This window comes from Megalobrama amblycephala, linkage group LG24 (genome assembly GCF_018812025.1).
Source record: "Megalobrama amblycephala isolate DHTTF-2021 linkage group LG24, ASM1881202v1, whole genome shotgun sequence".
In the NCBI taxonomy this organism is placed as follows: Eukaryota; Metazoa; Chordata; class Actinopteri; order Cypriniformes; family Xenocyprididae; genus Megalobrama; species Megalobrama amblycephala.
The window spans coordinates 5,399,196-5,413,734 of record NC_063067.1 but is presented as its reverse complement, the minus strand read 5'-3'; the positions used below and the strand labels follow the sequence as shown (position 1 = coordinate 5,413,734).

General features: G+C 36.5%; 1 protein-coding gene across 1 annotated transcript in view; it reads right to left on the bottom strand.

Annotated features, from left to right (window-relative positions):
• The window catches only part of ghrhrl (growth hormone releasing hormone receptor, like), a 55,382-nt gene that overhangs the window by 20,515 nt on the left and 20,328 nt on the right, over positions 1-14,539 (bottom strand). The window contains exons 4-8 of the mRNA XM_048177194.1: positions 11,611-11,718; positions 8,359-8,450; positions 7,302-7,399; positions 6,919-7,051; positions 3,912-4,065 (exon numbers count right to left, since the gene is read on the bottom strand). Coding sequence (XP_048033151.1) covers positions 3,912-4,065; positions 6,919-7,051; positions 7,302-7,399; positions 8,359-8,450; positions 11,611-11,718 — 585 coding nt within the window. The remainder of the gene's footprint in view (positions 1-3,911; positions 4,066-6,918; positions 7,052-7,301; positions 7,400-8,358; positions 8,451-11,610; positions 11,719-14,539) is intronic.

Sequence of the window (14,539 nt, the reverse complement as noted above, 5' to 3'; positions counted from 1 at the left end):
TCTTTAGAATAACATGCACTGACGCATCACTCGCAATAAGACCAGGAACGTGTATGAGAACGAGAACGATGATTTGTACATATAGTTATATTCCTAAAAGATCTGTTTCAAGACATGTTTCAAACTAACTAGTCAACCAATCAGTCTTAAAAGGACAGTGAGTGTTGTGTTTTTAGATGGTGTTTTATCTTAAATATAGTCCATGGTATCCTTCTGTCCAGAGTTGCCAAGTCTGTGGGTTTCCTGCGGAATTGGGTACTTTAACACTCTTATTTTTCATGTTCGAGGGGTTGAAGCGACCCTAAATAAAATGACATTTAGCCCCTGTAATGCAAATTTTAAGAAGGGAACCCCGCTAAAAAGCGGATTTTAGCCCCCAGAACCTGAATTGAGCTAGTTTTGAGTAGCAATTGGGCTGGTTTTGTTGTGAAAACCTGGCAACCTTGCTTCTGTCATCATTTACTTATGTCGTTCCAAACCAGTATGACCTGTTTTCGTTCTTCTGTGGAGCAAAAAAGAAGATATTCTGAGTCAAAAAAAAAAACTGGAGTGGGGGGTACATTTTTCAAAATATATTCTTTTGAACTTCATTGACAAAAGACAGTCATACGCTTCATGAACGGTTTGAAGCATCAGAGTTTTGGGTGAATAGTCTTTCAATGGTGGGACAGAAATCTCAGATTTCATTGAAAATATTATTTATTTGTGTTCCCGAAGATGAATGAATGTCATATGGGTTTGAAACCACATGATAGTGAGTAAATGATGACAGAATTTTAAAATTTTTGTGTGAACTAACACTTTATTCATGAATTAACCCTTACGTTGTGTTCGGGTCATTTAGACCCGGAAAGGATTTTCTTTTTCCTTAAAATGTTAATGTTATCGCAATGGTCTAAAACTTCCCAGCAAGCAATAGCCGTCATTTCACCGTCTCGGTTAACTATAGACCCGATATAGTCCGGCTATGTGTAACCCACTTTTAGCCAAAATAATCTTTCATTTGGTTACATGTCGTTTTTGCCAAAATAACTTGCGAGTTGTATGTTATTGCATCATGTAAGTGAAGTCAACAGTGATTACAAGGTGTTTTGTTTCATATCTTTGACATGTTATATTGTGTAGGCTGCGCGTAGTCACAATTTAGCTCATAGTCAGACCGGCTATTTGTAGCCCACCTATAGTCAATCCTGATTTATTGTAGTTTTTGGACAGGAAGTGCTTGAGATGGTTGATATCTCATCGTGTTCGCAATGTCAGTGATTTCTACAAGATTTAAGTGGCATTTCATGACATGGTCTATATGTAGTCACGATTTAGCTCTGAATTGGATAGGCTATGTGTAGTCTGCTTTTAGTCCACCCAGCGAAATCGAGGCAATTTATAGTCTAGTTTTTACGGCTTGGCTATAGCCCTGATTCAGACCAGCAATGAGTGTAACCAAAATAGTGTTAAGTCATTTTCGACCACAAAGCTTGTGGGATTCTTGATATACTTGCATTTATACATTTATATGCAAGTATAATATACATTTATATGCAAGTATATATTTGAAACAGCATATTTTTGCTGTCACACAATCCTACATTCTACGATATCATATATATATATATATATATATATATATATATATATATATATATATATATCAGGGTATAGCCAAGCCATATATTAATTATAATTATATACCACACACATATATGACTGTATTTAATTTTAAGTTAAATAAAAATTTACAATTCTCAACCGCTAGATGGCAACTGTGGCTCTACTGAGACATGACCACTGGCAACGCGAGACTTGAACGTTAGCTCTCGATCACTGTTGCCAGATCTCGCGATAAACATTTCCGCATTTTACAACTGTTGGAGACGGAGAGCAAGCAACAGCAAATGTTAAAGCAAATTCTTTCCTGCTTTTGGTCTTGTAAGTATCTGTGTTTTTCATTTTGACATGTGTTTATTATTTATGTACATTATGTGTAGGAACCGTGACATTTTAGCGGGTAGCAGTGCAGACTCAGAGTAAAACGTGGTTAGATTAACATACATGCACATGTACTGCAGTGTTTCCTTGTGCCCTAAAACTTTGTAATTATCTAAATACAAGGGGGTAAACATGAAACCTGTGCACCCTACTATTATTTGTTATGGAAGCCTTGTATATCTTTTAATCTTTTGATCATTATGAAATAAAAATATGAGTTTTTTGATTTGGCAAGGCAAGTTTATTTTGTATAGCACATTTCAACAACAATGTTCAAGGTAATTCAGAGTGCTTTTCATAAAACATGGAATTTATGGAACTGAAAATTAATCAGGTTGTTTTATAAACCAAAAAAATATTGTTAACATTTTTTATTTAACTTTTTTTTTGTCAATGTTATATATTTTTATTGTTACACGTTGTAATTTTCTTTTAATGTTTATTTGTATTGTATTTGTAAATTTTTTTTTTTTTTTATCATTGTGCATTATCTTGAGTTCTTTTTCTAAATAAAACCTTTTATATTTAATTTGTTTGGACGGATTGTCATTTATGAGAACCTGTTATATTTAAGTGAAAAGAATCCTTTAGCCATTATTTAGTTGTCTATTGCATGTATAGATGTAATCATTCATTAGTAGTGTAATTGATGACTAGTCTATTTTTAGGTTATAGATAGACGTCTATTAGATTTTCACTGACAGCCCCAATTTTGCCTTATTTTAGCCTAGACCCGTATTAACCGTCTTTTAAGCATATATGTAGTTGTCTAATAGTCGTCTAATTGATGACTAGTCTACTCTTGGGTTATGGTTAGACATCTATTAGATTTTCACTGACAGCCCAAATTCAGCCTTATTTTAGCCTAGACCCATATTCACCGTCTATTAGACATATATATGTAGTCGTCTAATAATCGTCTAATTGATGACTAGTCTATTTTTGGGTTATGGTTAGACGTCTATTAGATTTTCACTGACAGCCCAAATTTTGCCTTGTTTTAGCCTAGACGGCCGGGCTATGTTTTGACGGCTATTAGACGTCTAATAGACATAAAATTGCTTGCTGGGTTACTTCGTTCACACAGGGTATAACTAATTCCCAAATATTTTGGGATAATAATTTGTACTTTTTTGGGATTTTTTCCCCACCTTGTTACACAAAACGACCGGCCTACAAAAATAAATCTGTCGTTATCCTATTTTAATATTGAAATCAGTCTTTTTTGTCAACTTGTTTTCTGACAGTTAGGACAGGTTTTGTATTTATTTTGGAAACTGATTGATCATAGGCCTCATTGGTCTGAGCTTATATTGATCAAAAGACACCATCCATTAAAAAATGAAGGGGGGGAGACTGAAAATAAGAGACACGTTTAGTGTTCAGAAGCTTTACATACAGTATTAAATGTGTGCTTGCACAGATAAAGGCCTCAGACCTGTGCATGCATGGATACATGCAGACTCGGGCTACTGCACACACACACAAACATTCATATACACAAACAGGCTATTTTGAGTATTACAGGTTTTCTTTCTCGCAGAGATGAACTTTATCCTCAGATCAATAAGGCCTACGATCAATCCGTTTCAAAAAGAAATAGAAAACCTGTCCTAACTAAAAGAAAACAAGTTGACAAAAAGATTGATAATATAGAATAACGAGTGATTTTTAAAAGGCCAGTCATTTTTGACAGGGAACACCAAAGGTGTTTCAGGGTTTTCAAGACAGCGTAAGGGTTATTTCATATTAGAGCACCGGTATTGTAAAGTGCTACCAAAAAAATCTACATAAATCTAATTTCTCCTTTCCTCTCGTTGTTCCTTTAATAACTCGCATAGTCTACACTACAAGATAAAACTCATTTGTGATGGCCAGAGGAAAGAGCGTGTGAGAGGACAGGGACGGCGATATGAGAGTCTCACCCCAGCCCAGCAGAGCGAAACTCCACAGACAGCGGCGGCTGCGCGGGAAGGCAGAGACCAGCAGCGAGTTCAGATACACGGCTTCAACCAGCAGCCAGAAGAAATTAGTCATGATGCAATAATGACAAAACACCACAGACGCCTTACAGGCTGCCTAAAGAAAGAGAGAGAGACACTCTGAGAATGATGAAAAGAGAAAAAACTGCAGAGGAAGGAGATAAGCAGATGGAGAAAGTATAGACTCAGCAGGAAATAAAGGTGAATATTTCTACTTAAAAAAAATGAATGCAGCTATGGAGGACTCTTGAAGAAATCAAGGAATTTTCCATTAATAATGTACAAAATATATAAAACTTATTTTATTGTTCTTTTTAGCATTAAAGGTGCTTTTTCAGAGGTGCTTAACTTCCAATATTTTCTATATATTAAATATACTACAATTCAAAGGTTTGGAGTCTCCTTTAATTTGGACAAAGGAATTAATGCGCTTATTCAGCAAGGATGCATTAAATTGATCAAAAGTGACAGTAAAGACAACTATAATGTTCCAAAAGATTTCTATTTCAAATAAAAGCTGTTCTTTTGAACTTTCTATTCATTAAAGAATCCTGAAAAGCACAACAGCACAACTGTTTTCAACATTGACAATAATAATAAATGTTTCTTAAGCATCAAATCATCATATTAGAATGATTTCTGAAGGATCATGTGACACTGAGAATAATGATGCTGAAAATTCAGCTTTGATCACAGGAATAAATGATACTTTTAAATATATTCCAATAGAAAATGCATGTTATTTTTTATTTAGTACTGTCCTGAATAAGATATTTTACATAAAATATGTTTACATGTAGTCCACAAGACAAAAAAAAAATGGCTGAATTTATAAAAATGACCCTGTTTAAAAGTTTACAAACCCTTGGTTCTTAATACTGTGTGGTTACCGGGATGATCAACTGTTTTTATGTTTTGTGATGAGTCTCTTGTTTGTCCTGAGCAGTTAAACTGAGCTCTGTTCTTCAGAAAAATCCTCCAGCTCCTGCAGATTCATCAGTTTTCAAGCATTTTTTGCATATTTGAACCCTTTCCAGCAGTGACTGTGTGATTTTGAGATTCATCTTTTCACACTGAGGACAATTGAGGGACTCAAACTCAACTATTAAAAAAGGTTCAAACATTCACTGATGCTCCAGAAGGAAACAAGATGCATTAAGAGCCGAGGGGTGAAAACTTTTTTAATTCAAAGATCAAGGTAAATTGTACTTATTTTGTCTTCCAGGAAACATGCAAGTATCTTCTGTTGCTTCCGAAGGGCAGTACTAAATGAAAAAAAAAAATCATATTTAAACAAAATAAGAAAAATTTGGACATCTTCATCCTGTTCAAAAGTTTACACCCCCCGGCTCTTAATGCATCATGTTTCCTTCTGGAACTATTTTTTGTCTTGTGGACTTTATGTAAACATCTTTTATATAAAATATCTTACTCAGGACAGTACTAAATAAAAAATAACATGCATTTTGTATGATCCCTCTTATTTTGTTAAAATTATTCACATTTTTACAGATTCTGCAACGGGTATGTAAACTTTAGAGTGCAACTATATATATATATATATAAATATATATCTCTCTCCACCCTCTCATCACTGGGCATCACAGGTACTCCACTTCTCTGGTTTGAATCCTATCTCACAGGAAGGAGAGGGGAGGTATCCAAAGCTCATCAACTGACTAAAGAGGTTCCTCAGGGTTCAGTTCTTGGACCCCTCCTCTTCTCCATTTACACTACATCACTTGGTCCCATCATTCAGGCACATGGTTTCTCCTACCATTGCTATGCTGATGACACACAACTCTTCCTTTCGTTCCATCCAGACGATCCCACAGTAGCTGCTCGAATCTCAAGCTGTCTGGCGGACATCTTGGCATGGATGAAAGAACATCATCTACAGCTCAACCTGGCTAAGACTGAGCTTCTCGTCTTCCCTGCCAATCCAACTCTAAATCACGATTTCAGCATCCAGCTTGGCACATCCTCAATTACTCCATCAAATTCGGCCAGAAATCTTGGAATTATCCTTGATGACTAACTGTCCTTCAAAGACCACATTGCAAAGACAGCTCTGTCATGCAGATTTGCACTATTCAACATCAGGAAAATCAGGTCCTTTCTAACAGAACATGCAACACAACTTCTCGTCCAGGCTCTGGTCATTTCTAGGCTTGATTACTGCAATGCTCTTCTGGCTGGACTGCCATCATGCACTACCAAGCCTCTGCAAATGATTCAGAACGCTGCAGCACGTCTCGTCTTTAACGAGCCCAAAAGAGCCCACGTCACGCCTCTCTTCATCTCTCTACACTGGCTACCACTTGCTGCTCGCATCAAATTCAAGACGTTGACCCTTGCTTACAGATCTACCACAGGCTCAGCACCCTCCTACTTCCACTCACTCTTACGAGTCTACACTCCTACCAGAAGCCTACGGTCTTCAAAGGAGCGAAGGCTTGTGGTACCGTCACAGAGAGGCTCGAAATCACTTTCCAGAACATTCTCGTTCACTGTCCCTTGCTGGTGGAATGATCTTCCTGCCTTCATCCGGAATGCTGAATCCCTGGCAACATTCAAAAGACAGCTGAAAACTCATCTCTTTCGTGAGCACTTAACCTCATCTTAAAAAAAAAGAAAAAAAAAAAGAAAAATTTCTTATACCTATCCATTCACTTCCTCTCTATTGTAGCTTATGATACTCTGAGCACTGCCGATAACTTTTATTGTGAGCACTTCTTGTCTATTTGCCTCGTCATGACGACTCGCTTGTTGTATTCCTCACTTGTAAGTCGCTTTGGATAAAAGCGTCTGCCAAGTGAATAAATGTAAATGTAAATGTAAATATATATATATATATATATATATATATTTATATTTTTATTTTATTTTTTTTTTTTTTGTTGTTCACAGGAAACAACACAGGCTGTGGGGTGTGTTGTGATGGACTCACTGTAGAGAGTGTGCAGTGATCCGTGTCGTCACTGGAGAACAGCGTAGCATCTTTGATAAAAACAGCCACAGATTTTAGGATGAAGGTGAAAAACAGCTGCATGTGGATGTAGTTTCGAGCACAGTGTAATCGCCTATAACACAAACAACATTATTTATAAGTATATAATTTTAAAGAATACAACCTTCTTCTAATTTTACAGTAACTACTTTGAGACTAGTTTCCAAGCTACAGGCTGATTTAAAGTTATAAAGCCAGAGTCGATTTAAAGTAGCTAGATATATGCTAAAAGTATATGGTATATTAAAGCAATATTTTTACAGTAACTTTCAGATTACATCAGTGGCGTGTTTGAGGTTTTTTTAGTCCACCAAGCACAGTACCTGAAGAGCAGCAATATTACCACAGCAACAGAGAGAGAGAGCAGTGACACTCCATAACCAACAGTGTAGATCAGTTTCACAGTGGCAAAATACGACTCCTGAGGGACAAATGAGCACAAATCAATTACATCTAAATTACCATGTTGAGTTGAGTGTTGAGTGAATGAATGATATATATATATATATATATATATATATATATATATATATATATATATATATATATATATACAGATCAGGCATAACATTATGAGCACTGACAGGTGAAGTGAATAACACTGATTATCTCTTCATCACGGCACCTGTTAGTGGGTGGATATATTAGGCAGCAAGTGAACATTTTGTCCTCAAAGTTGATGTGTTAGAACCAGGAAAAATGGGTAAGCGTAAGGATTTGAGCGAGTTTGACAAGGGCCAAATTATGATGGCTAGACGACTGGGTCAGAGCATCTCCAAAACTGCAGCTCTTGTGGGGTGTTCCCGGTCTGCAGTGGTCAGTATCTATCAAAAGTGCTTCAAGGAAGGAACAGCACAAGAAGGCAAGCTGGCGGAGGCAGTGTGACGCTTTGGGCAATGTTCTGCTGGGAAACCTTGTGTCCTGCCATCCATGTGGATGTTACTTAGACACGTACCACCTACCTAAGCATTGTTGCAGACCATGTACACCCTTCCATGGTGGCTGTGGCCTCTTTCAGCAGGATAATGCTCCTGCCACAAAGCAAAAATGGTTCAGGAATGATTTGAGGAGCACAACAATGAGTTTGAGGTGTTGACTTGGCCTCCAAATTCCCCAGATCTCAATCCAGTCGAGCATCTGTGGGATGTTCTGAACAAACAAGTCTGATCCATGGAGGCTCCACCTCACAACTTACATGACTTAAAGGATCTGCTGCTAACATCTTGGTGCAGATACCACAGCACACCTTCAGGGGTCTAGTGGAGTCCATGCCTCGACGGGTCAGGGATGTTTTGGCAGCAAAAGAGGGACCAACACAATAATAGGAAGGTGGTCATAATGTTATGCCTGATTGGTGTGTGTGATTATGAATTGAAGAACCTCTGGGATGTCGTCCTCAACACTGCAGGCCTCATGGTAAGGAGGAAACGGCCGTGACCAGCCTCCAGCGCTGCAGTTACGACTCACTATACCTAGAATAATCAATAAAGGTCAAAGGTCAATGACCATCATGCAAGGTAATCTCTGCAAGCTTTTCAAAAAACCATTTAAATATGCTTATGCATTCACAGGCAACTTTGTTGTCATTGAGGAATTAATTGAGTTTATTTTTATCTTTTTCTCTGGAGGACAATAAGATGCAATGCATAAAATTAGCTTGTGCTAAAGGCTGAATGTGAAATGAGGTCTGTATCCTAGTCAGTGATGGAGTGTCACTTTACTCGTCATCAGATGAAACCGCAGCAGCACAATTTCATTTGTGGTCTTCCGCATGTAGCATTGGTTGGCCTGGTTTAGACTGGGTTTAGTTTGTTATACGGTTGGATCTGTGGAGATTTGAGACGTTATTGCAGTGGCAAATATGAAAACCTGCCTTTTCTTTGCTCAAGCTCATGAAGCCTTGAAATTGGGGCCGTGCATTTTACCATTTGAGGTTTCAGCTCATATTCTCAAGGTAGATGTGCCTATTGTTAAAGCCCACAGACTGAAACCAACGCGTTTGCTTGCAGAAGCTGTTAATATGGAAATGCATGTTGGGCAAACTCAGAGATTAAGAACGCATTCTCTTTTAATTCCTTACATAGAAACATTTTCTGTTTCTCGAGTCAAAAGAGCGAACCCCTAAGTCTCTAAGGCATTCGGATCAGACAAAAATAAAATAATAAAACAAAAATAATTACATCATTAATTTTGCTTAATTACGTATTCTATTTTATACAACAGTTCTTTCTGGTTCTCGAATCTGATTGGCTGAGAGCCATGCGATATTCTAGTGATAACAGCACTCCTACTGTACCTTTTCACCGTCTGTATCACTCCGCTTAAAGCGACTGTCATGGCGGCCGAGCGAATCCACCGTATTTTTTACAAATACTACACTTGTTGTACCACGAACTGTAGTTTTAAGAGTTTTTTAGGCAAGAATGTAGTTGTTTCGACTTGAAATATATGACTCATATTTAATAATCATAGTGCCTATTTTATAATTTGTTTAGATGTTTTCAGAGATGTGAGCTCCAGGCCGTCAGCGGCCGTTCAGTGCTCGTGTAGACGCTGAGAACATCTTCATCTCGGCCAGTGCTTCGGGGATTTGCCGCTGGCTCTTATAGTGGTTAAACATGAGATATATTTCATTTGGGGTACATAAAACGGCCAATCGTTGGTCTTATTAATCTATTACTTGTTCCTGAGCAAATCAAATTGGGCTATGTTAAATTTAACATTAAGGCTATATTTAACTTACATCCTGTAGAGCAGTGGTTCCCAAACTGGGGTACACGTAGGGGTACGTGAGGTGACAAAAGGGGGTACGCGAATGCTGAGTAGTTCATTTAATTCTAACTTAAAATAATATTAAAATCGAGCATGTATTTCTAACTGCCAAAATGTCGTAAATCCAGTACGTTTAATCAAATTACCTCATCATTTGCAGTCAAAAATGACTGTATCCACAGAAGCAGCATGCATATGATAGATTTCGTGCAGAATCTTCTGCCTTAAATCGCGTTAAATTACTGTCGTTCTCAACAATGCACCTTTATAAAAGTGGGGATTTAGCACTTACTCGCATGCAGAACAAATACAGACACAGATAGTGGATTAATTTCGATTTAAGACTAAAACTTTCTCCGATACAAAAACATACCTTGTGTGAGTTCTTGCATTTAATGATGATAACGAGTAAGAATGCAATTGTTCCCAAATATCCACATGACTGCAAACGTGACATTATTATACAACAGGTCAAAAAATAAAACGTAAATTTTAAACACAGTACTTTAAGTATTTACTCTATTTTGCAATAAAAAAAAAATTGTTCTAACGAAAACAGCAGAACTACAACACACGTCTGTGTTTCGCGAACAATTCTGCGGCTTTGAACGAATCGTGAGAGTCAATGATTCAGTGATTCATTCACAGCCACTTGCTTCGTTACTGAATGAATGACTCGATGACTCACTCATAAAAACAGTGACTTGCTGCCACCTACTGGCGGTTTTAGTTTAATATTTAAAAGTTTTACTTAGTTTTACCATCATTGCATATTTCTTTATTGAACATTTTTTTATTTAAAACATTATTTATTTTATAAAGTTATTCATAAAGGTAAAAAAATGCACTGGAAAATCAATTTAGGGGGCAAATATTGTCCCTTAATTTACCATTAAAGGACAATATTTGCCCCCTGAATTGATTTTCCAGTGCATTTTTTTACTTTTATGAATAACTTTATAAAAAGGTGTGACTGCAGTCGAAGTGGAAGAGAGGGGGTACGCAGAAGGGTGGTAATCCCTTCAGGGGGTACTCAAAGCTAAAAAGTTTGGGAAGCACTGCTGTAGAGCTCTGCTTTTGTATGTTTGACTGAATTGTACAATTGTGTTTATTTCCTGTTGTCATTTATAATGGCTATTGTTGTTAATTTATATATAGTTGTTCAATAAATATTATTTTATATAAATAATATGTTGTATTTGGTACTGAGAACGGGTCCATAAGTGTGTAATATATTGAGTGAAAGTTACATTAATATGCCATTAGACTATGAGGCAAACTTATGAGTGAATGAGTCAGTTAATCACAAGAGACTTTTAAATTGAAAGGGACTTTTGTAAACAAAAGTAATTGTTTTAGCGCTGTATGTTATGGAAAATTCCCTTAACTGTAAAAAGGACAAATACAAAGATCGATTTCTTCAGCGGACATTCAAACAGATTTTTATAAGGGATATAATATTATGGACATTGACCTGAAAAATGAATGTTATATCAGACACAGGTAATGCTCTCTCTCTCTCTCTCTCTCTCTCTCTCTCTCTCTCTCTCTCTCTCTCTCTCTCTCTTTCAATAATACTGTACAAAATACAACAAGTCAACTTGAGATTTGAATCCGTGGCGGAAGGAAGTAGTTCTGCACAAAAGAGGGTTTTAAAGACACTCCGTTGTTATTTCTTATTTATATACACACTCATACTGTCAAACCATTGTATAAATGCAATATCACACTCATAGCTGTGCAATATGGCTGTATATCAGCATGCTGTGATTGCTGTGACAGCCATATTGCACAGCTATGAGTGTTTATATTGCTAATATGTGTATTGTATTAAGTGTGGATGTTGTGGTTGTGTCGTACCAGTGTTGTTGTTGAAGAGAGAGAAAACAGCCGGACAGGGTGAGTGGACGGTCTCACCCACTGCAGCTCTGGGCCAGCACAATACAGAGTCCCATACTGGCAGGCAACCTTCACACACAAATACACACACATATATATATATATAAATAGCATGCACTTTTAACTACCCATGCACTCAAGCACCAAACATCTAGAAAACAATGTATCTGAAAGGTTTTCTGTGGCACATAACAGCTAGAATTGCCCTACTATGGTCCAGTTTGTTGTGTTGGAATTGGCACATGTATATCTGTGCATGTGAATTTCCTGCAAAGCCGTTGCCAAACACGACCTTCACATCTGAACCGCTGGGAAATGCAAACGCAAGGCGCTGCATTGCAATGAGACTGATCTCCTATTAACATCTGTCTCTGAATTGCACTACTGACAACTTATGGCAGTGTAAAATGCTATGCAGATGTCATTTATTTTAAATGTCATGTAATGGGTTTGTGACCTGTTTTTGTATGTCATTTAAAATAAAAAAGAAATAGAGTTTAAAAGTCATTAAATGTCATTTTAAAAGTTAAAATGCTTGACAGGAGACATTATGGCTTCAGTATAAAGTATTTTTTTTATAGTAGCAGCAGAATGTGTTCTAATTCTCTCTTTTATGGAAGAATAAATAAATATTTTATTTCTGAAATGTGAATAGTATGCAACACCATTCAAAAGTTTGGGGTCACTTAGAATGAAAAAAGAGAAATAAATATCATTGGTCAGCAAGGATGTATTAGACTGATCAAAAGTGACAGTAAAAACACTTAAAATGTTACAAGATTTTTTATTTAAAATAAATGCTGTTCTTTTAAACTTTCTATTCATCAAAGAAAAAACTGTATCACATTTTCCAAAAAAATATGAAGCTGTTTTCAACATTGATAATAATAATGTTTCTTGAGCATCAAATCATCATATTAGAATGATTTCTGAAGGATCATGTGACACTGAAGACTGGAGTAATGATGCTGAATTTTTTTTTTAAATATATTCAAATAGAAAAGTTATTAATAATATTTCACAATATTATTGACATGATTTTACTTATTATTATTACTACGATATTTGGGTATTTTTTGGATTTTAGTGATTCCAATTCCAACTCCAATTCTGCTGATTGATTCAGATTTTTATTGATTCCCAGTTTCGTTTTAAAAAAAAATGAAGTCAAACATTTAGATATCCAATATATTTATTCAGTCTTTTTGCAAAACATTTTGTTGCAGCTGAATACCATGAACAAAAAATCATCAGCCTAAAGAATAACTAACTAATAAACTGGACTAATATAAATTTCAAACATTGATTATGATTTTACTATTTTATTTTTAGTTGGTGTGTAATGTTGCTGTTTGAGCATAAACAACATCTGCAAAGTTATGACGCTCAAAGTTCAATGCAAATAGAGATACCTGTATTTTCTTTTAATGAATTCTCTGTTTAACCCTTAAATGCATAGCTCGGGTCTTTAGTGACCCGGGACGTCATTAACTACCCTCCCTCCTCCTTCATTTTTTAAAGTTAGACATCAACCTTCTTGGTATTCCTCAATCAATTCATTATAAAGAATATAACAAGAAAAAAATCATAAAATTATAAAAGAATTCCTATTTTTGTATTCATTTTTTGTAAAAAATTGTATAGGGTCGCAAACGTCCCGAGGTGTGTATGAGTGTACGTATATTTTTTCTGCACAACAATAATTGAATCTTAGATGATGGAATAAGTGCAATTCACCTTCATTCCACAAGGTGGCAATGTCTGAAACACAATGATGAAGTGACGACTCATTTAGACAGAAAACGAAATAATAAGAAAAACATGAAATGGCTCAGCGATTTACTGCAGAGCAAGTACTGGACGCAATCAAATATGACTGTAACTGTTACTGGATGGATCTGGTGAAGCTGTTAGCGATAGAAATATTGATTTTGAAGATGTTGAAAAATATATAGTTTTGAGAATACGTTTGAGATTGCGAAAGGGCTCATATTCGTGACCTCAAACATAAAACGCCTATTATTTGCTGAATTTACTGGGAAATGAGCGCTGACGAGGACAGTGATGATGGCATTACACATCTGCTCAAACTAAGCCCTTTCAAGCTCCAAAAGGTAACAAAATATGCTTTATTTTATTCTTCTGTAATTGTTACTCTAATATCAGAAGAGTTTTATATTATCGCGACAGGTAATGATCCTTCCGTGGTAGATATAGATCTGGGTCGATAAAGACCCGAATATGTAAGAATGATTGGCGAAACAGTCATGCATTTAAGGATTAAGGACTACAACAAATTGCTGGTAAGGACTAAAATTTTCATAAACCCCGACCCCGAGAAGATGCAACAAAGGGGGCGAGGCCATGTTGGGCTGCTTTAGAGAAGAGGAAGAGTTGTTGTAGTAGAGTGTTGTTGTCATGCCGTCATTTTAAGCCGGACTGCTTCACAAACGAGGGTCAATTCAACACTGGATTTGCACAAAAGATTAACATGAGCTGTTAAAGCTCCGCCCTCTTCTGGAAAGCAGGTTAGGAGCAGCAGCTCATTTGCATTTAAAGGGACACACACAAAAATGGCGTGTTTTTGCTCAAACCCAAATAGGGACAAATTTGACAAGCTACAATAAATTATCTGTGGGGTATTTTGAGCTGAAACTTCACAGACACATTCTGGGGACCCCAGAGACTTATATTACATCTTATGAAAAGGGGCATAATAGATCCCCTTTAAAGTCAAATTCAGTGAGTGATTTTCTTTTTCTTTTGTTCTTTGATTAACAGTAATGACACAGATGGCAGCAGGTTTATTAGGCTGCCGTCACTTTAAGACCTGACGCACGGATCACATGCATAATGCACTGTTACAAATGCGTTTTCTTTCTGTTTAAGT